Raw genomic sequence first — 22,533 nt, forward strand, 5'->3', positions numbered from 1 at the left:
AGAGAGAGAGAGAGGTTTGATTTATCTCAAAGAAATGGCTTGTGTGGTTGTAGAGGCTGCCAAGTTCCAAACCCATGAGTCAGACCTTAGGCTGGAGGGTTCTCCTGATTTATATAGCTGCAAGGCTTGATGGACCCAAGATCAGCAGGTCAGATGGCAAGCTTCAGGTCAACAGCAAGCTGCTAGCTCACAGCCTACAGAAGCTGATGAATCCAAAGATGGCAGGCTGCTGACTCACGGGCTATGGAAGCTAATAAATCCCAAGATCAGCAGGCAATATTGCCTTGGTTCAAGTCCAAAGAACTGGAGGTCAGATAATGAGCCAGATGCAGGATCCCAGATGAAGCAAAAAGCCAGACAGTTTTGCTAGAATGTCCATATATATTGTAAGTAGGCCATACCCCTTAGGAAACTCCCTTTCAACTGAATGGCTGCTCATAGTAGAACTCATCATGGAGGTGATTACATCACATAAAATCTCATCATGGAGAATGACATCATAGCTGCCCAACCACTGAGAATCAAGGACCAGCTATGTTAACACACAGCCTTCTTAGAGGGTATGTACACAAGACTATCTTTTTCTTAACAGCTTTCTAAGATTCTCATCCAATATATATTTAATTATCATTTATATATGTGTGTGTATATATATGTGCACATATATGTACGTATGTAGTTATCTCTTTGGTAAGCATGAAAACACAGAAGTTATAATATCTCTCTCTAAGCACACATAAGTGATTTTTAAAAGTACTACATTTACCTACAGCGTAGTGTTACAATTTACAAAGATCAGGATACATATTTTAATATTTACATTAGATATATTTTAAAATTTGTACTTGAATGTATGTTATTTACATAAAAAGGTATTTTACAGGAATTGGATACACATAAAACATTAGGTTAAAGATGAAAATGTACTTATAGACTTGAATAATCCTACAAAACGCACTTTAATTCTGTAATCATTTTGAGGCATACATAGGAGAAAAAAAAAAAACTCACCCTCTGTAGCACAAACAACTCCCAAAGAAAAATAAATGGATAATATGAGTTGATATAAACTCCTCAGCTCTATTATTATCAGGAAAGACTAAGTCTGAACACACTTATTAAAGACATTAGGAGTACTTAGGAAAAAAGCTTTTGCTGTTCCACAGTCATCAATTTGCCTGGCAGCAATGGTTAGGCAGATGAGATCAGAAGCACTATAATTAGGCTAAGAGCCAAACACCTTAGTTTCTGGTCTAGGTTCTGTCACATAACCTCTTTGAGTCCAATTTTTTTCATGTATAACTTGAAAAGAATACTCTAGATGATCTCTCAAGTTTCTTTCACTTCTATTTCTAATACCTATTTACACAAGAAGAATAGTATTTAAAAAGCTGAGATTCTTTATTTTCCATTTCTCTTTGGGAATAAAATATCATAAAAGAAACAAACCATACTTTGAGCTATAAATTTAACAAAATATATTCAATTTGAAAAGTTAATCATATAACAAAAGCAAATATTTTCTATTCCTAGCCTGGCATGAACTATTTCTGACCTTGAACACAGTACTTTATATATATGCTTTAAGTCTCTGGTTAGCTCAAACAGTTTGCACTTGGCTACTAACCGAAAGGTTGGTGATTCGAATCCACCCAGCAGCACTGCAGAAGAAGAGCGTGGGGATCTACTTCTGTGAGACTGCAGGCATTTAAAAACCCTGTGGAGCACAGTTCTACCTGGCCCACATGGGATCCCCATAAGTCAGAATCAACTCAGAGGCACCAGCTTTTATGCCTATGTTCACTAAAAAAATAAAATAAAAAACTCAAACTAGATGACCATTTCATAACATTAAATTTGATGGTCAATCTATGAGGAAAAAAAAAAAAGAAAGAAAAAAGCAAAGTCTTATCTTTCCGTTTAAGTTTATTAATAGCACAGTTCCTCCAGACCCTTGTAGGAACATTTGTTTTGTAGCTGTCAGTACTGACTCAACTGCTATAGCTCTGCTTTTACCTTTCACTTTTTAGAGCAAAAAATATTTATCTCAGTTAATAAAAAAAGATCAACGGAGAGTGAAAGGGAAAACCATTGAAGTAGCAGCTGAGTGAATACAAACAGCTGTAAAAAAACACTGTAAAGAAAAGCCTTTTGAAATGTCCAGAATACATGATGCGATATGGTAAAGATTTTTTTCTTTTTCTTTTCTTTTTAAATAGCAGCACTGGTTTTCCCTTTCACCATCTATGAATCTGGTTTGGATCACTGGAAAAGTGACTGCTGGGATCTCATTATAATTTTAAAGTGATTTTAGTAATAGGACCAATCATACCAAATTATATGGCTCCTTTTTGTTTGTTTGTTTTTGGTCTGTGTTGAAAAAGCACAGATAGGGAGTAACAAAGGATTCTGCAGGTCAGCAGGGAGGTGCATTGGCAGAACTGTGCAAGGCGGTTTGCACAGAATCTTCCTGCACAGCATATAGCTCCAGCCAGTGCTACTAAATCTTTTTTTTTTTTTTTTTGAGTACCAAACTATCCCCACCTGCTTTCAAAGTATGCAATATAAACTTAGAATCAAGATCATGAGATATTTTGTTGTCAAAAAGCGAAAGTTAAGAGTAGAGCCAAATCTACTGAGCCAATAGTGATAGCTTCTACTGGTCCAAATTCGTAAAGGGAAATTCTGGAGGTTCTCCTAAAATGGAAAGAAAAGAATAGAAAAAAGTATTACAGTAAAGGACTTTTGTAAAAGTTATAAAAGCTACATCTAAAATTTTCTTGGAAACACAGTTCTATTTTTACCAATATGAAAATACTTTGTTTGATGAAAACACTACCTGGCTAAATGAGTTTTCCCTTAATTTAAAGCATTTCAGTTGGAAAAATTTTTATTTGACCTGTCATCTATTTTTTTAAAGTAAGAAACACTTTTTTCCTGAAGGAATTTGACTCCAGGAGAAAATACCAATACTGCCCCTGATCAAATATGTTGATGTGTAATATCAACAAACCCTCACAAATTTATTTTCATACAAATCTCACTTTCAATCACAACTTTTAAGGATTATTCTCTTTGGTATTTTTTCCCCCATATTGTTATTTGGACAGTATATACTAAAATATGCACTGAAGCAGAGAAAAAGAAAGAAGAGTTGAAGATTTTAATAGGCCTTAGTAAAGTCAAGGTATATGGAAATGAAAAATTATGCCGAAGACTTTATTTCACAGACAAAATTTGTGTTCTGTGTTTCATAACAAAAGAATTTTTCATGACCTCAAAATGAAACCTTCTTTGTTGACTTGGTTGATCTTCCTGTACATGTGTGGATGTGATTTCAAGCCATAGGATACTTGACTCTATATTAACATGGCAGGATAATCACCTCGCAGTATATTCTGACTAAAGTATAGGGAGTTACTGTTAAGAAAGCCTAGTTAAATGAAAACTGGGTACCAAGTCTATTAGCTTCAGTATGCTGTTTTATAAAGTTAAGCAATCTAGACTAAGATTAATTAAGGGTAAAATTGATGTTCCCTTTTCTTTCTATTTAAATATTTACTATTTAAGGCTGTCAAAATTCTTGGTGATCCACTATTTACACTAGACTAAAATAGGACAATGATTCTAATACCATGCTTGTATCTACCTAACCCCAAAACATTCATATAAAAAGTTTGCAGTCACTCATCAACATGATTATGCTTCTACAACGCTACACAGATAAAAGAACTCAGAACTCTTCACATATTTGTTGGATATTGCAGTATTTGTTGAAATTTTCTACCATGCCCCAATTTAAAGTTGATCAGCTTGATACTGTATTGCTGTTGTTTTGTTGTTGTTGTTATGGGCCATCGAGTCAGACCTGACTTGGGTTTCTGAGGCGGTACCACTACAGAAGCAGATTGCCCAACATTTGTTTCAAGGAGTGGCTGGTGGGTTTGACCCACCAGCCTTCTGGTTAGCAGTCAAGTGCTTTAGGCACTATGCTACCAGAGCTCCTTTGATATTGTATTATTAACCCATATAAAAATAATTTTTAAATGGCTGATGAGTTATGAACACCAGAAATAATTTTTCCAAACCACATGATAATGGAAAATTACAGTGACTAAAAATTTAGAAAACAGATGACTTTTAGCTTTCTTTAATACTTTATGGCATTTCAAAGCGTTTGTCAATAAACAATAGATAATGAACTTCTCTAAATGATTTGGGTAATGATCATGAATATCAGTTATTGTACTGGACTGTATTCAATGGCTCTCATATTTCTTCTCTTGCTGTCAGACTGTCAGCTCTCACCTTTGTCAGTGTGCCTACCTCCACTAGGTCAGAGGAATAAAGTATCTTCCCAGCCTATGTTGTGGTCTGTAGGGTGAAGTCACCGACCATTTGGATAGGATTCATTTACCCAGAATGGGGTAGACATTGCTCCTATCAATCATCACGAAAAGCTGGCCCCAAGAAAAGAAATTATAACGTAGAAAGCAGACCTCAGAGAGGCAGAAAAGAGTAATTTCTGTCTGGGATTTGGTTGCTTGGGTCCTTCCTTTAAGTAATCTAAAGTTCCTTAAGGCTATTCATAGATGGTAGGGTTTCAAATAACCATGTCACTAAAAGCTAAGCAAGGATCTTCATGGTTTTACTATTGGCTGAAAAAAATATAAAGATATGTGAGTAGACTAAAAGCTAAGCAAGGAGATTTTGTATGGCAATGTTACTCAAACTACAATCCACCAGTGAATCACAAAATCAATTTAGTGAGCAAATCAACATCTAGAGAGACTAAAAAAATAGCCAGCATCATATGTAATAGAAGTAATATTGTTTTGTGAAAACTGCTTCAGTTGTGTGTGCCCTGGATCATAAGGTAAACTGTATTTCTCACTGTGAATAGTCATCAAAAATGTTTGAGAGTTATTGCTATGCAAAAATAAGCCAAACCTATTGCCACTGAGTTGATTCTCACTCATGAAGACCCTATGGGATAGACTAGAACTGCCTCACATGGTTTCCAAGGCTATAAATCTTTACGGAAGCAAACTGCTACTTCAATCTCCCACTGAGTGGCAGATGGGTTCCAACTGTCAACCAGCCTTTTGGTTAAAGCAGCCAAACCAGAGTGCCACCAGGACAAAGACTCAAATCTTGTCACTGAGATTATATAGTGTCATGTTACTCCTTATTGTTTAGACTTTAGTATAAAGTCGTATACAAAGTTTCCAATCTGTCTCAACTGTGCCACAGGGAATTGTTGTTGTTGTTGTTATGTGTCATTGAGTCAGACCCCTCCTTGGGTTTCTGAGGCAGTATCACTACGGAAGTAGATTGCCCCATAAAGGGCATATGTTGTTGTTGTTGTTATGTGTCATTGAGTCAGACCCCTCCTTGGGTTTCTGAGGCAGTATCACTACGGAAGTAGATTGCCCCATAAAGGTTGAGATTTTATTGTCAAGCTTTAACCAGAGAACTGAGGAGAAAGAGCCCCCTCCTCTGGCCAGCACAGGGATGACATGATAAGTAAATGGTTGCCCAGAGAAGGGACATCTGGAAAAACTGCTGTCGTTAGCTGCCATGGAGTTGATAAATGGAGAAAAGATTGAAGTTCATTGCTGTAGTGTTGGATCCAACTCACAGCGACCCCCCTTGGGTTTCTGAGGTGGTATCACTACAGAAGAAGATTGCCCAGCCTTCTGGTTAGCAGTCAAATGTCTTAGGCACTACACTACCAGAGCTCCCAGACGATGTATAGCACTGAACAAATCTGCTGCAAAAGACTTCTTTAAAGTTCTGAAGAGCAAAGATGTGTCTTTGACGACTAAGGTCCACCTAACCCAAGCCTTGGTTATTTTCAATCATGCCTCATATGCCTATGAATGCTGGACAATTAATAAGAAGATCGAAGAGGAGTTGATGCTTTTGAGTTGTGGTGCTGGCAAAGAATACTGAAAGTACAATGGACTGCCAGAAGAATTAACAAATCTGTCCAGGAAGAAGTGTAGCTGGAATGCTCCCTGGGAGCAAGAATGGCCAGACTTCGTCTCACCTACTTTGGTCATGTTGTCAGAAGGGACCATTTCCTGGAGCAGGATATTATGCTTAGTAAAGTAGAGGGGCAACAAAAAAAGGGGAAGACCCTCAATGAGACAGATTGACAGTGTCTACAATGATGGGCTCAGGTATAGCGAGGATTGTGAAGCTGGCACAGGACTGGGCAGTGTTTGTTCTGTTGTACACAGGGTCACTATGAGTCGGAGCCCACTTGACGGCACCTGTCAACAACAACCAAGTGTTGTAATATACAACTGCCTCTTCCCACATAGAGCTTTGTATTTATACTGTTAGTCTGGAGAATCTGGGTTATTTTATAAAAGAAATCTGGCAATTACTTTATACTTTAGTTCTTCTAATCTACTGCTCCAAATCAGACCTAAGGCATTAGAAATTAGCTAACAGTGGTGGTTAGAACTATACCTAAATTATTTCTGTGTGATTATCTAAGGGCCTCATAGGTACCAGTACTAGTTGCAGTCAAGTCAAATATAACTTATCACTACTTCAAGTGTGTCAGAGTAGAACTGTGCTCCACAGAGTTTCCAATGGCTCATTTCTTTGAAGGAGATCATCAGGTTTTTCTTCAGAGGTGCCTCTGAGGGTACCTGAACCTCTAACCTTTTATTTAGCAGCCAAACATGTTAAACACTTGTGCCACACAGACCACCTTGGGGCTCCCTCTTATAGGTAGGATGACTATTTATATTTATATTATGGTGTCCATGTAGGACACTTGGAGACTGAATGGTGGCATTTACAAAACAGAACACTGGGATAGCAGGCATTCACTGGGATCATCCCAGGCAAGTAGGGATATACGGTCACTCTATTCACAGGAAACACAGCACTTGGCTTATTTTTTACTTTTGTTTACTTTTTTAGGATCTCTTTTATTTTACAAATGGTTAAAAGTAACAGAAGCCTATGCTCTGGATAAATGGTTAATAATAGTATTGGATAGCTTCTCTGTGGCTATGGAAAGTGAGGAAACAGAAACAACAGAACACCAAATATTAATTAAAATCTAGTTTTAAGAAGAATCATGTGATGAGAGATGAAGACTAACCCCCTCCCCAATTATTTTTTATTTAGACTAATCTTAAAATTAATTCCATTTGTAAATTAATTCAGTTTGCTGGCCATACAATGATTAATAATTAGGAGTTAAAGTAAGAGAGGAGGAAGGCCCCAAAAATATTGAATGGTAGGGGAAACCAGCTGGTACTCAAGTACTTGCTAAAGCTAAGCCTTATAAACATGATTAATATGGTCCTATTTTCCAATATTCTTTTCAGAAACTTAGTTGAAACATGCAGAATTGTTTTTTCTAAGAATAAAGTGAACATATTTAAATAAAAATTGTTTCTCTATAATTTAACATAGGTAATTGGGCAAAATACATCTTATTTCAGTTTGAAAACTGCTTTTAATTTTAAATTTTACTTTGATTACTTATTTGCAAATAAGCTATTAAAATACAGAAATTAAATCTGTATATAATAGTTTTTGGAAGTAGCACAACAAATCTAAATTTACCTTGTCTTCATACATCCTTTTGGCTTCTCTTAATTCAGAACGTAGCTGAGAAACAGTGGATTCCAGGTCACTGAGCTGACGCATATACATTGAATTTTGGTTTCTTGCTTGTTCTCTAACAAGGGTTTAGAAAGGGAATAAAAGCAAATAGCAAACTAAGAATAAGAGTGGTATCTAAGGGTATTGTACTTTGTAGACACTATCACTAGTTATTTTATATGGCATTAGACCAATAGCCTTTCATTTTGTAAAACTGCTTTTTAAAAGTTTTAGCTCAAAAATGTTAATTGTTGTAGCTAGGTAATGGGTATTTGGGAGTTCATTATACTATTTTCGTGCTTCTTTTGTGTATGACTGAAAATATCCATACAAAAAGTTTGAAAACATCAACTCAAATAATAAACATATTTATACGCATATATATACTATTTATTTACAATACAGTCATATATGTGTGTATATATGTGTGTCTGTATATGTGTGTATATATATATATATAATATGTTTTATCACAGTTGAAATATGAACAATACTTAAGATATTCAATCCCAAGAGGCCCAAATACTTGCAATAATACTTCTGATATGGATAATATTCTTACCTTTTAAGGATGAACTTTATGATCTTATTTACTTTTATTTTTTTTATTGTTAAGTGGTTTATTAAGGAAGTAACAGGGTACAACTAAAGATCAGGACCAACAGGCTACAACCAGGATCAGGATCAGGAAGCATGTAGACCAAGTCTGGAAGGCTCCTCTGAAGTGGAGAGAGCACATCGCTTCCTTCTTCAGTGCAGGACAGTTCTCTTAGGTCCTTTCAGCCAGGCAAGTAAGTAAGCCCTTCTCTCTGTCCTGCACACCACCTCTCATCTGTGCAGGCTTTTTATCAACCCCCTCAGGACAGGCCTCTCTGTCTTTAGCTTCCATGCTGTCAACTTCTCTGCTGCTAAGTGACCCAGGTCATAGCCAGTATAGTAGTTTTTTTGTTTGTTTGTTTTTGTTTTGTGATTTGGGTGAAAATGTACAGAGCAAATTCCCTTTCCATACAGCAGTTCACATACACTTTGTCTCATGACATTGACTACAATTTACCACAATGAAACAGCTCCCCTCCCACTTCCTCCCAATAGTTACCTTTTCCCTGTGTCCATCCCTCCATGCACTCCTGCCCCCTGAGCTGTCTCCCTGCACATAAACAGCCTTTCTTTCTCCCATGATTATTCTCTCCAAGAAGTGTGTCTACCTCAGGTAAATGTTCAACTCATATGCCTGTCTTTCATTTGTCTGGAAGCACAGGTATGGGTTCAATTCCAGACCTGAAGGGCAGCTAGGGGCTATAGTCTCAGTGGTTCCACCAGGCTCTATCAGACCAGCAAACCTGGTCCCTCCCCCCCTTTTTTTCCCAAATAATTTTGAGTTTTGAGTTTTGTTGCACATTGTTCTCCCTCTCTATCCAGGATCTCCTATACAGATCCCCCTCTGAGTGGTTGACAGTGGTAGTTCTTCTGGTCTCATTGTCATATAGGCTGCAGATTGCATGGTGTACCAGTCACTAGGACTAATGGTTTCCATGAATCTTTAGTTTTCTTCACTATTCTTTGCTCTGGAAGAGGAGAGACCCATCATTGCATCTAGATGGCTGCTTGCAAGCTTTTACGATCCCAGACGCTACTCACCAAAGTAGGATGTGGAACAATGTTTTGTGTAGTAGGTTATGCCAATTGAGCTTGATGTCCCCTGTGATGATGGTCCTGAGCCCACAGGTTTAACTACTCGGTCCCTCTGGGTAGCTGGCTGTGACCAAGAAGTGACTACAACCTTGACCCTTGTCAGCTCCACTATACTCCTGGGAATTCTTACAGAGCATACAAATACACTTATAGGACCATTGTCTGCCAACCCTATACATGGTCTTGGGTACACTTGCTGCTTCATAGACATACCTAATAGTTCAGCCTGTCCACCCATCTATTCACCCATATATCCATGTTTGCCTTCACTGACAACACAGTACTGTATGTGCAAAAGGGTTCATCTTTGTTGTCTGTATCTCCAATGTACCTGTCTACATCTTCCTCTTCCTCAATGGCACCATGTTGATCACTCACATTTGGTACATTGCCCTTGTCTTCACCCAAATCAATAAATTATTTACTTTTTATTGTAGTTTGGGTAAAAGTTTATAGAGCAAATTCGTTTTCTAGTCAACAAATTACTTGCATTTTGTTTCGTGCCACTGATTACAATCCCCTCAATGTAACAACACTCTTTCCACTTCCTCCCTGGATTCCCTGTTTCCACTTTCCTTCCCCTTCCTGCCTTCTGAGCTTTGTTTTTGGGAAAATGCTGTCCTTTTGGTCTCATTTGGTTGACTGAACTGAGGAATAGTTCCTCCCTGGTAGTATTATTTACTTTATAGGCCTGTAGCTGAAAGCTGAGCCTCAGGGTAGGTTCAGTTCTAAGCTTGAAGTGTGTCTAAGGCCATATTCTCAGGAGTTCCACTAGTGTCTGTCAGACCAGTAAGTCTGATATGACTTTTAATTTTGTTCTACTTTTTTTTTCTCCCTTTCTGTCCAGGACTTTTTACTGTGATCCTGATCAGAGTAGTTGGTACCGGTAGCTGGGTATCTAGTTCTTCTGGTATTAGGGTGATGGAAGCTGTGGTTCATGTGGTCCATTGGTCTTTTTGATTGTTTCCTTAAGTCTTTGATTTTCTTTACTTTTCAAAAAATATTCTTTACATGTTATTATCTTTTGTTAATTTGAATGTTAGAAAAATTTTACTTGTTATTAAGTAAATTGACTAATTATTAAGTCATTTTAAAAAGATCTTAGAATAGAAAATTAATTAAAATAATATCTTTAAAATGAAGACAGAAGGCTATCTAGTTCGTACCACTAGAACACATACTGAATGATTTCCAGTTGACTCTGGATGCTATTGGCTTGGCTTCGAGCACTGCTAGCTTTCTCAGTAAGTCCTGCTATTTCGACTTCATGTTCATTCATTAACTGTTCAATCCTATACATATTGGGAAAAAAAATATGTGATGATTGTTATTTGATATAGAAGATTTTTCCTGATTAAAAATTATCCCAAAAATTAGTGATTTTTACTGCTTTCAAATTTAGTATTTTGCTTTGGCTTTGACTATGCTACCTTTTTATGAAAAGTAGCTAAGGTCCTGAATCCCTTATCCAAATTCCTTGAGGGCTAGCTTAGTTTTGGAAACCAGAATTTTTAAAAATTTTACGATGCTTAATAAATTGCAAATACTGTATATTATACCCTCACTGAGATCCAGGGAAGCATCTTGGAAATTAAACAAATAAGTAATGTAAAAATAAGTTTATAAATAGTCACACTAAATCATAAAGATTATAGAAAGTTACATTAGCTTAGGTTTAGCCGATAAATGAATTTGCCACAAATCTATGCAATAACACTTTTGTGTTTCAGAGCCTTTTAGATTTAGAAATTGCAAAGGAGAGTAGACCTGGGGTTTAATTTTCCTATAATTGTCTATGCTTCAGTCAGAACCTACCGATCTTGATGTTGTTGAAGAAGTAGTTCTATTTTGTTCTGTGATTCAGATTTTAATGCTTCAAGCTGATCTTCTACCTGTTTGTTTTTTTTTTAAAAAAGAGTGATATAGGGATTGGAAAAGTTTGGAAAATTTAGAGATTTTGCGACTAAAGAAACATTTTAGAATGATTCAAATATAGGTAATACTAAAATTAGATACATTCTATCACTGCATTTCATTAGATCATTTACTTTGGCTTTACTCTCATGAAGCTATACAGGTAAATCTAGTTAGTTTTCTTTATTTTTATTAACAGAGATCACTGTGGAAGCAACTTCTGTTATTTTAAAGAAACAAAATTGACAAATTGGCTTACTTTTAAGAATTTTAAAAATTACACACCTAATACTATTTTCTTAATAAATTTTAACATAAAATTAAAGTAGTGCTCTCACCACTTACTGGAAATATCCTCCCTTTAAGATAAGAAATCTCTGTGTCTAATTCTCTTAGGATTTTACTAATAGCTGAGCCCAAGTTGCGGAAGTGGAGAGTTGGCATGCTTTCATGATCATATACTTTCTTGCCTGAGGATTCTTCAAAGTCAACTAGGATTGATCGGATTTCTTGAAGCACTCCCTCATGACTAAGCATCATCTTCCTCAGCTGCTCTATCTGTGTGCTGCTGTCTTTTAGCATGTTCTCCTTGAGGCATTTGGCAGCTTCAAGTTCATGAACTGTATTTTGAAGCTGATTTCTTAAATCTTCCTGGGACTGACTCTCCCTTCGTCTATGAAATAATGGAAAGAAAACACATACTGGTAAAATTTATATTCAAACAAGTACTTTTATATTACAAAGAATGAAAACTGAAAATAATTTTGGGTAACAAATACCAACCTAATGTCAGCCATAGCATCTCTCTCCATTTGCATCTCTTGAAGTTTTGTTTGCAAATCAATGACTGACTGCCTTAAGTAAAACTTTTGTTTCTCATGCAATTCACAGCTCTGAAAATAAATAAATAAATAAAATAAAAAGGCATGCAAATTAGTCTTAACTAGACAAATGTATGTCTTTAGTTAATAATATTCTAAAGATTACACCCAGTAATAATTTATTTTTATGTGTACTTTCTTCCCCTCCCACTGTCTTAGTTCAGGGTCTAATTAATAATTTCTCACCTAGGTGACTAGACTACGGCTTAACTAGTTTCCCTGTCTCAAGGCTTGGCTCTTTTTGATTCATTCTCTACAACCAGGACATCCTTTCTAAAATAAATCTGACTTCTGGCTCAAGATGGAAGGTAAAAGTAAGTTTTATTCCTGAAAAGAGAAGAATTGATGAGATTCAATATATAGAAAAGTCATCCTCACCTTTCAATTCACTTACAATACTGTCAGCAGGCAACCCACAGCCAAAAATCTTACTGTTCCCCTACAAAAATAAATCCTAAACATATCTAAAAGCAGGCACTGAAGGATCTCCCAGCCTAAGAGTTGATACTCCACCTAACCATCCTAAAGCAAAGCCACCATGTTCTGCCCGTGGGTAGTGGGCTTGTTGTCAGTATGTTTTTTTTTTTTTTTTTAGTGACTTATCCTTGAGTATAAACTGAATACCAATGATCACTGAATACTTGAAGATTATTTTCAAAGATAGATAATGCAAAGAACAGCAGAACACTTTTGAAACCTTAAATTTGCAGAGAAATCCAAGCTAGCATTACAGTCATAAAACAACAACAGGATGCTATACCAAAGTGATCAGGGAACAAATCTGAAGTGCAAAAGTCTCTAGACAAAAAATGTTCACTTAGTTCACTTAGTGCAGTGAATTAAAGAAAGAAAAAATAAATAAATCCACAATTAATCACATTACTGTGGAATTTTGTTGTTAAATAGTAGATCCTAAAGCTTTCAGAGATTAAACCAACTATATAAAAACAGTGCCTAAAGCATTTATTTGACTGATAACCAGAAGGCTGGAGGTTCAAATCCACCAGCCACTCCTCGGCAGGAAGGTTGGACAATCTACTTCCATAGTGATACTGCCTGAGAAACCCAAGGAGGGGTCGCTATGAGTAGATCCAACTCGACGGCAGCACATTTGGTTTTTGGTTTTGGTTATATAAAAACAGAGTATCTGCAAAGGAACAAGAATCAGACAGATATCTACTTCTCTGTAGCAATACTGAATGCTAAAAGACAAGGGCACACAAAACCTTCAAAATCACTAAAAAAATGACTTTAAGCTTTACCGAGCCAAATTATCAATTAAGTATGAGTATAAAATAAAGTCAATTGAGACATGCAATTAAAGCCAATTAAGACATATCTCCATATATGCTTTCTTAAGAAGTTACTCAAAGACATGCTTTGACAAAATAAGAAAGTAAATCAAGAAAGAGGAAGAAAAAAACCAGTGCATCCTAGACGTGGTGAATCCAACCAGGTGAGCAGTGGTAGTAGTCTCAGGAGAACAGTTATATGACAAACTAAGGAGAAATTAGATCCAACAGAATGTAGAAATTATCAAACAATATCATTAAATAAATATTAATATTATAATACCACACACAAGTAAAGTTTTGCTGAAGATAATTCAAATATGGTTGCAGCACGATTTATGGGAAGAGAAGGGCAATGTACCAAATGTAAGCAATTAACATGGTGGCACTGAGGAAGAGGAAGGCATAGAGAGGTACATGGGAGGTACAGACAACAAAGATGAACCATTCTGCAATACAATACTACATTGTCAGTGATGGCAAACACTGATTCAGTGGATAGATGGGTGGACAGGCTGAATGATTAGGTATGTCTATGTAGGGGGGAGTGTGCCCATGACCATGTATAGGGTTGGCAGGTAATGTTTCTACAAGTGTATTTGTATGTCATGTAATAATTTCTAGGTATATAGTAGAGCTGGAAGGAAAGTTGGGCAATCCTACTTCCGTAGTGATACTGCCTCAGAAACCCAAGGAGGGGTCACTATGAGTCGGGGCCAACTCGACGGCAAACAACAACAACAACAACAACATAGTAGAGCTGACAAGGTTGCACTCATTTCTTGGCCACAGCCAGCTACCAAGAAGAAGCAAGTAGTTAGACCTGTGGGCTCGGAACCATGGTCGCAGAGGACATCAAGCTCCACTATTCATGCCACACTTGAGCCCATCGCCGCTGCCACCATGTCAATCCACCTTGTTGTCTAGTATTGCACTGGGAAAATATGCTACAATAGACCTCTAGTAAAGTGTTCAAAAGCAAAGATATCACTTTGAGAACTAAGGTGCACCTGACCCAAGCCATGGTATTTTCAATAGTCTCATATCCATGAGAAAGTGGACAATGAATAAGGAAAAGACTGAAAAAAGAATTAATGCATTTGAACTATGGTGCTGGCAAAGAATACTGAAAATACCATTGACTGCCAGAAGAACGAACACATCTGTCTTGGAAGAAGTACAGCCAGAATGCTCCTAGGAAGGAAGGTGGGTGAGACTTCATCTCATGTACTTTGTATCAGGAAGGACTCTTGAAGAAGGACATTGTACTTGGTAAAGTAGAGGGTCAGCAAAAAAAGAGGAAGATCCTAAATGAGATGGACTAACACAGTGGCTGCAACAACAGGCTGAAGAACAGCAACAATTGTGAGGATGGTTGTGGTAGAACTAGTTGTGTGTCAACTTGACTGGGCCTAGTTAAGTGGCTGGGCAGCTGGATGTAGTGTTCCCCATGATGAGACTGGTAATCAACTCCATGGTAGAATCTTCTAGGAGCAGCTGAGTAGCTGCCTTAGGGAATAGTCACAGGGGACATCAAGCTCAATTGGCATAACATACTACACAAAACATTGTTCCATATCCTACTTTGGCGAGTAGTGACTGGGATCTTAAAAGCTTGCAAGCAGCCATCTAGATGCAATGATGGGTCTCTCCTTGTCCAGAGGAATGGAGAATAAAGAAAACCAAAGATTCATGGAAACAATTAGTCCTAGCGACTGGTACACCATGTGATCCTTAGCCTATATGACTACGAGACCAGAAGAACTAGACGGTGTCCAGCTACCACTGTCAACTACTCAGAGGGGGATCTGTGTAGGAGATCCTGGATAGAGAGGGACAACAATATGGAACAAAACTCAAAATCTTTGGGAAAAAAAGGGGGACCAGATGCTGATCTGATAGAGCCCAGTGGAACCACTGAGACTATGGCCCCTAGCTGCCCTTCAGGTCTGGAATTGAACCCACGCCTGTGGCTTCCAGCCAAACAAAAGACAGGCATATGAGTTGAACATTTGCCTGAGGTAGATACACTCCTTGGAGAGAATAATCATGGAAGAAAGAAGGGCTGTTTATGCACAGGGAGACAGCTCAGGGGGCAGGAATACATGGAGGGATGGACAAGGGAAGAGGTAACTATGGGGAGGAAGTGGGAGGGGAGCTGTTTCATTGTGGTAAATTGTAGTCAATGTCATGAGACAAAGTGTATGTGAACTGCTGTATGGAAAGGGAATTTGCTCTGTACATTTTCACCCAATTCACAATTTAAAAAAAAAAAAAAAGGATAGCAACAATTTTGAGGATGGTTGTGGTAGTTCAATTTGTGTGCCAACTTGGCTGGGCCTGGGTGAGTGGCTGGGCAGCTGGATGTAGTATTCCCCATGACGAGACTCGTAATCAACTCCATGGTGGAATCTACTGGGAGCGGCTGAGTAGCTGTCTTAAGGAATGTTGGCTGCTTCCTGTATATAAGCAAAGCCTTGGGGAATGGTCTCTAGCTTATGGCACCCTTGGACCCTGCATGTAGCTGTGTCATTGTTCAGCAGCCTGCCATGCTCTGCTGACCTGGGGACTTACAATGGACTTGAATTAATGGCTGGCCGTGTAGTTTGGTAACATCGGGACTGTGCCTTTTTACTTGTCAACCTTGGGCTTGGCAGCTTCAGCAGCGAGCACTGTCTGAGTGAAGAAATGTCTCCAGTTCCAGTGGGCTGGGAGCTGGAGGCAGAGCTGAAGCCCAAGGCTGAGGGGCTTTCACCCAGCCCCTAAAGCCTCAGACTTAAAGCCTCCAAATTTAAGAATAAACTCCTGTTTGTTAAAACCATCCTATTTGTGGTGTATTTTTATCAGAGCGGCACTAAGTAACCAGAACAATGGTGCAGGAGCTAGCAGTGTTTCACTGTTATACATAGGGTCACTATGAGTTGGAACTGACTTGATGTCACCTAACAACAGCAACAACAAAGAGAAACATCTAACTGCATGAAAGGACAGAGGCTGTTAGAGACTCTTGGGTTAAAGGGGGATTTCACAGAAAACATGTATGATCTTTTTTCTTTTTTTTTAAATGAAGATATGATAGACACAAATAGTATGAGAAAAAGGAAAGGCAATTAGGAAGGACAGGAAAAACAAAAAGATACACAAGAGAGGTTATGTAATCAGATACACTGCAGTTGATAATGTTTACAAAGTCACCTTAGCTTCTCCTCTTACAGACCAGGTGAATGACTGCAATAGTCTGACCTTAAGACAGTAGTAATGAAAATGGAAACAAATTTGACAAATACATAAGGTACTCTTGGATGGACTTAGTGATATAATGTATGTGAGGCTGAGGAAGAGGCCTGACAAATGAGTACAATATCTGTCCTGTGCAACTCTGTCAATGTGGCACTACACGTAGCTAAGAACATGTTTTGGGGGAAAGATCATGTATGCGATTGGAAATGTTGAGTTTATGGAGCCTGAAAGCATATCCAGTAGTACTGTCAAGTAGGTACATGGATATATTAACTGGTTGGTTCTCAGAGAAGAGGCTGCACTAGAAGTGTAAACTGAGTATTCACTAGTATAAAAATGGCAAGAGAAACCATGGGAATCATTACGATTGTCTGTGGAGGGCTTTGTTGGAAAAAGAAACTGAAAAAGCTTGAGCTCAAGGAAAATTAGGAGACTGTTTCCGTAAGACCTAAAGGAAAAGAGTGCTTCAAGAGGAAAAGAATGGTCATGTGTATCAAATGTTGTTGAAAAGTCAAATAAGGTAAGGAATGGAAAGCATTAATTGGATTTAGCTTCACTGCTTGCCACTTCTGTAGCACATATCACACCGTTACTATCATTTTCTATTTTAAATATTTCATCAATGAGACCGTAAATGTGTATATGGAAGGGACCAGATACTACCAATCTTTAGATAACTAGTACTTACTACAATGTCTGCTACGTAGAAGGTACACGCTGAAAATGACAATTACTCCAATAGCCCTATTATTCATTTACTGATTTAACACATATTTACTAGGGGTCAACAAAGTGTCACATGCTCTGTCAGGAAAATGACATAAAAAATGAACTAAGACACTGTTTCTTGCCCTCATTGTGATCTCCGTGCTTCCTATATCTGCATATACTTTCATCCGTGTACTTATCATAAGGTATTGCCACTGTTTGTTTATATGACGAGCTCCCCTTCAAGATGATTAAATCCTTATAAGTCCAATCTTACTTATCTTTGCATCCCTGTACATAATTCAGTAGCATATTCAACACTTAATAAAGTCATAAAGAGTTTTGTATAAAATGTTAAGAAGTTTGACTTTCATGCTGTAGACTGCTGGTATGCAAAAAGCAATTGAAAAGGCTGGTTAAAGTCAGCTTGATTCTATGTAAGGTTCACTTGAAATTTTTAGCAACATCTATACACTATTCAGCTACCATGTATACACACACATCTAAAACTTACCCCTACCACTATTTTGTAAAGAGTAACCAGGTTTCTTGGTAGCAAAAACCAATTATTAATTGTGACTACAAATGAATGTTATTAACTAACATTTTGAGCTATCAAATTTACTAAAATTATACTATGAAACCAAGGCATTATAAATAATAATTAACAAGTGGAAAATAGGTATGTAGACTTTTCATTAACTCAAGTTTTTATACTGAAATAGAAAGTTTAGGTTAAATTTAGCAAATGTAACTAACAAATCCATTCATTTTTCTTCTAGGAACTTTAGTTTCTATTCCAAGGCAACACGCCTCTCTGAGTTCCCCAAAACAGCATATTCTGCTTGAAGAGAAAAATCAACTTACTTCATTTAGTTTTCTCTGCAAATCTTTGACTTGATGTGAATATTCTTCCAAAACACGTTCGATGTGTTCCTTTCCAGGGTATGAGATGATTTTTCTGTGAGAATCAAGTTCTACTTCATATTTAGGGAAAAAAGGAATTTGTGTCAAAGTCCCAGTTGAAGATGTGTTTTCAATTATTGTACCACGAATAGATGACATAAAAAATGGACTTGACCCTAAATATTAAAGAACTCATTAATTCACTTATTAATTAACTTATCCATAAAATAATTTTGAGACAAACATTATGCTAGGTGACTCCCTTAAGTCTTTAAACAATTCAGGGTCTCATAGGGAAAAGAGACAAGTGAAAGGATGGTAAGAGCTCTGACAGAGGTGAGTACAGGGAATGAGGGAGGAGAAGACTAGGGGGGTGGAAGGAGTTTTAGCACAAGTGATACGTGAGCTGATGAGATTTGAAGTACATATGATTAAAAAATTAACCAGTCTGAAGGAGGGGTGAAAACAAAGTATTTCTCCATTTCACTCTGCCTCAGATGGGCTTCTGTTGTTGTTGTTAGGTGCCGCCAAGTCGTCTCCAACTCATATGACCCATGCACAGCAGAAGGACACACTGCCTGGTCTTGTGCCAGCCTCACAATCCTTGCTATACCTGAGCCCATCGTTGCAGCCACTGTGTCTATCCATCTCATTGAAGGCCTTCCTCTTCTTCAAACTCTCTACTTTGTTGTTGTTGTTGTTAGGTGCCATCATCTCCGACTCATAGTGACCCTATGCAGAGCAGAATGAAACACCACTTGGTTCCATGCCAGCTCCATGATCCTTGCTATACTCGAGCCCATCGTTGCAGCCACCAGTCAATCCATTTCATTGAGGGCCTTCCCTTCTTTCATCGACCCTCCACCTTACCAAGCATGACATCCTTCTCCAGGGAATGGTCCCTTCTGATAACATGACCAAAGTAGGTGAGACAAAGTCTGACCATTCTCACTTCCAAGGAGCATTTTGGCTGCACTTCCTCCAGGACAGATCTGTCAATTCTTTTTAGCAGTCCATGGTACTTTCAGCATACTTTGCCAGCACTACAACTCAAAAGTATCAATTCCTCTTCAGTCTGCTTTATTCACTGTCCAGCTCTGACATGCATATGAGGTGGCTGAAAATATCTCAGCTCATCTTAGCCCTCAAGGAGGCGCATCTTAGTCCTCAAGGAAACATCTTTGCTCCTCAGCACCTGAAAGAGGTACTTTGCAGTGGACTTGCCCAGTGCTATACATTATCTAAGAAACTCTGGTAGCTTAGTGCCTAAGGCACTTGACTGCTAACCAGAAGGCTGGTGTTCAAACCTACCAGCCACTCCTTGGAAGGAAATGGGGCAATCTACTTTTGTAGTGATACTGCCTTGGAAACCCAAGGAGGCTATGAGTCGGGTCTGACTCGAGGCACATAACAACAACAACAACAACAATACATCATCTAATGTTCTGACTGATGCTTCCATTGGCGTCAATCATCGAAACAAGCAATGTGAAGTCTTTGACAACTTCAATCTTTTCTCCATTTATTGTGATGCTACTTATAGGTGCAGTTGTGAGAACTTTTGTTTTCTTCATATCAAGATGTAATCCATACTGCAGACTGTATTCTTTAATCTTCATCAATAAATGCTTCAAGTCATCCTCACTTTCAGCAAAGTTGTTTTGTCAGTGTATCGCAGGTTGTTAATGATTCTTCCTTCAATCTTGATGCCACATTCTTCTTCATATAGACCAGCTCCTCGGATTATTTGCTCAGCATGTAGACTGAATAAGTATGGTGAAAGGATACAACCCTGATGCACTCCTTTCCTGATTTTAAAGCATGCAGTGTCCCCTTGTTCTGTTTGAACAACAGCCTCCTGGTCTATGTACAGGTTCCTCATGAGTACAATTGAGTGTTCTGGAATTCCCAATCTTCTTAATATTATCCATAATTTGTTATGATCCACAAAATCAAATGCCTTTGCATAGTCAATAAAACACAAATAAACATCTTTCTGGTATTCTTTGCCTTGAGCCAAGATCCATCTGACAGCAGCTACGGACATCCCTTGTTCCAAGTCCTCTTCTGAATCCAGCTTGTACCTTTGGAAGTTCTCTGTCAATATATTGCTGTAACCGTTTTTTAATTATCTTCAGTAAGATCTTACTTGCATGCAATATTAATGATATTGTTTGATAATTTCCACATTCTGTGGGATCACCTTTCTTTGGAGTGGATGCAAATATGGATCTATTCCAGTCAGCTGGCATTGGTGTGTGATTGCCTCCAGTGGGGCAACCGTTTTTTGAAACATCTCAATGGGTATTCTGTCAATTTTTGGAGCCTCGTTGTTCGCCAGTACCTTCAGTGCAGCTTCAACTTCTTTCTTCAGTACCATTGATTCTTGATCATACGCCACCTCCTGAAATGGATGAAGATCGATCAGTTCTTTTTGGTACAGTGACTCTGTGTACTCTTTCCATCTTCTTTTGATGCTTCCTGAATCATTCAATATTTTGCCCATGTCGTTATTGTTGTTATGTGCCATCACATCAGACCTGCCTCATAGTGACCCCTCCTTGGGTTTCCGAGGCAGTATCACTACGGAAGTAGATTGCCCCATCCTCCTTCCGAGGAGTGGTTGGTGGGTTTGAACTGCCAGCCTTCTGGTTAGCAGTCAAGTGCCTTAGGCACTATGCTATAGAATCTTTAAATATTGCAACTCGAGGCTTAAATTTTTTCCTCAGTTCTTTCAGCTTGAGAAATGCCAAGCGTGTTCTTCATTTTTGGTTTTCTAACTCTAGGTCTTTGCACATTTCATTATATTAATTGCCTTTTTCTGCTTGAGCTGCTCTTTGAAATATTCTGTCCGTTCTTTTATCTTGTCATTTCTTCCATTTGCTTTAGCTACTCTCCATTCAAGGGCAAGTTTCAAAGAGTCTTTTGACATCCATTTTCTTTTAATTTTTTATTTTAAGAGTTTGTTTTACAATCAACATTACATGCACATTTAGTTTCACTCCCTATTTGCCATGCCCAACCCTAAGCCAGTCTCCTTCCCTCCCTGCCCAGTAACCCTGCCCCCATTCTCCTTATAGTTATGCACTCCTGTTTGTCCTGCATTTCCTCCATGTGAATGTTGCCCCTTTGGTGCCCCGTGGTCAACTGCTCCAAGGCATGCATTTCCATAGAGTATGTGGGTTTGTCACCCTGGGTTCAGTGGTCTGCATGTACATCTTGTTTACTATTGGGCTGAGAGCCAGCCCTTGGGAGTGAGCTTTATTCCAGGCCCAGAATGTATCCCAGGACCATAGTTTTGGGGGTCTTACCAGACTCTATCTGACCAGTAATTCTGGGCATTATTGAGTTTTTGAATTTTGTTCTATGGTTTTCCTCCCACTCTATCCAGGATCTCCAGATTTAATCCTTTCCTGAGTGATTGGCATTGGTAGCTGGGCAGCATCTAGTTCTTCTGGTCTTGAGGGCTATCTGATGATAGGAGACCATTAGCTGCATCTTAGATGGCTTCTTGAAAACTTTTAAGACCCCAGCCTCACCAATGTAGGATGAGGAACAAGGCTTTTATGTATTTTGTTGTGCCAACTGAGTCTGGTGTCCCTTAGGTACTATGGTCCTGAGATGGTAGATCCATTGGATCTCTCTCCCACAGTGTCTGGGTTTCTGTGAGGGATTATTCTGTGTCTGTCTTCTATTGTTCCTGTAGGGATTGCAGGTATTTTGTATCACTGGTAACATCCATTTTGGTTTTTTCTTGCTTTCTTGTCTTTTTAATGACTTCTTGCTTTCTTCATGGATGATGTTCTTGATGTCATCCCACAATTCCTGTGGTTTTTGGTCACTGGTGTTCAGTACATCAAATCTATTCTTTAAATGGTCTCTAAATTCAGGAGGGATATTATCAAGGTCATATTTTTGCTCTTGTGGACTTCTTTTAATTGCCTTCAACTTCAACTTGAACATGCCTATGAGAGTTGATGGTCTGTTCCACAATCAGCTCCTGCCCTCGTTTTGGCCAAAGATATTGAACTTCTCCAGCACCTCTTGCCACAGATGTAGTCAGTCTCATTCCTGTGTAGTCCATCTGGTGAAGTCCATGTGTATAGTCATCACTTATGTTGTTGAAAAAAAGGTATTCTGCAATGAGTTGTTATGTTGTTGTTGCTATTTGCCGTCGAGTCGGCCCCGACTCATAGAGACCCCTCCTTGGGTTTCCGAAGCAGTATCACTACGGAAGTAGGATTGCCCAACCTTCCTTCCGAGGA

General features: G+C 38.3%; 1 protein-coding gene across 1 annotated transcript in view; it reads right to left on the reverse strand.

Annotated features, from left to right (window-relative positions):
- CCDC158 (coiled-coil domain containing 158) overlaps window positions 1–22,533 on the reverse strand; it is a 106,686-nt gene that overhangs the window by 82,329 nt on the left and 1,824 nt on the right. Inside the window, exons 2-7 of the mRNA XM_042782081.1 lie at window positions 18,230–18,444; window positions 12,025–12,134; window positions 11,587–11,914; window positions 11,143–11,219; window positions 10,509–10,619; window positions 7,597–7,711 (exon numbers count right to left, since the gene is read on the reverse strand). Of these exons, the coding sequence (XP_042638015.1) occupies window positions 7,597–7,711; window positions 10,509–10,619; window positions 11,143–11,219; window positions 11,587–11,914; window positions 12,025–12,134; window positions 18,230–18,444 (956 nt within the window). The remainder of the gene's footprint in view (window positions 1–7,596; window positions 7,712–10,508; window positions 10,620–11,142; window positions 11,220–11,586; window positions 11,915–12,024; window positions 12,135–18,229; window positions 18,445–22,533) is intronic.

The sequence above is a fragment of the Orycteropus afer genome, unplaced genomic scaffold (genome assembly GCF_000298275.1).
Source record: "Orycteropus afer afer isolate SDZICR_OR568_19922 unplaced genomic scaffold, OryAfe1.0 scaffold00235, whole genome shotgun sequence".
NCBI classification, from domain to species: domain Eukaryota; kingdom Metazoa; phylum Chordata; class Mammalia; order Tubulidentata; family Orycteropodidae; genus Orycteropus; species Orycteropus afer.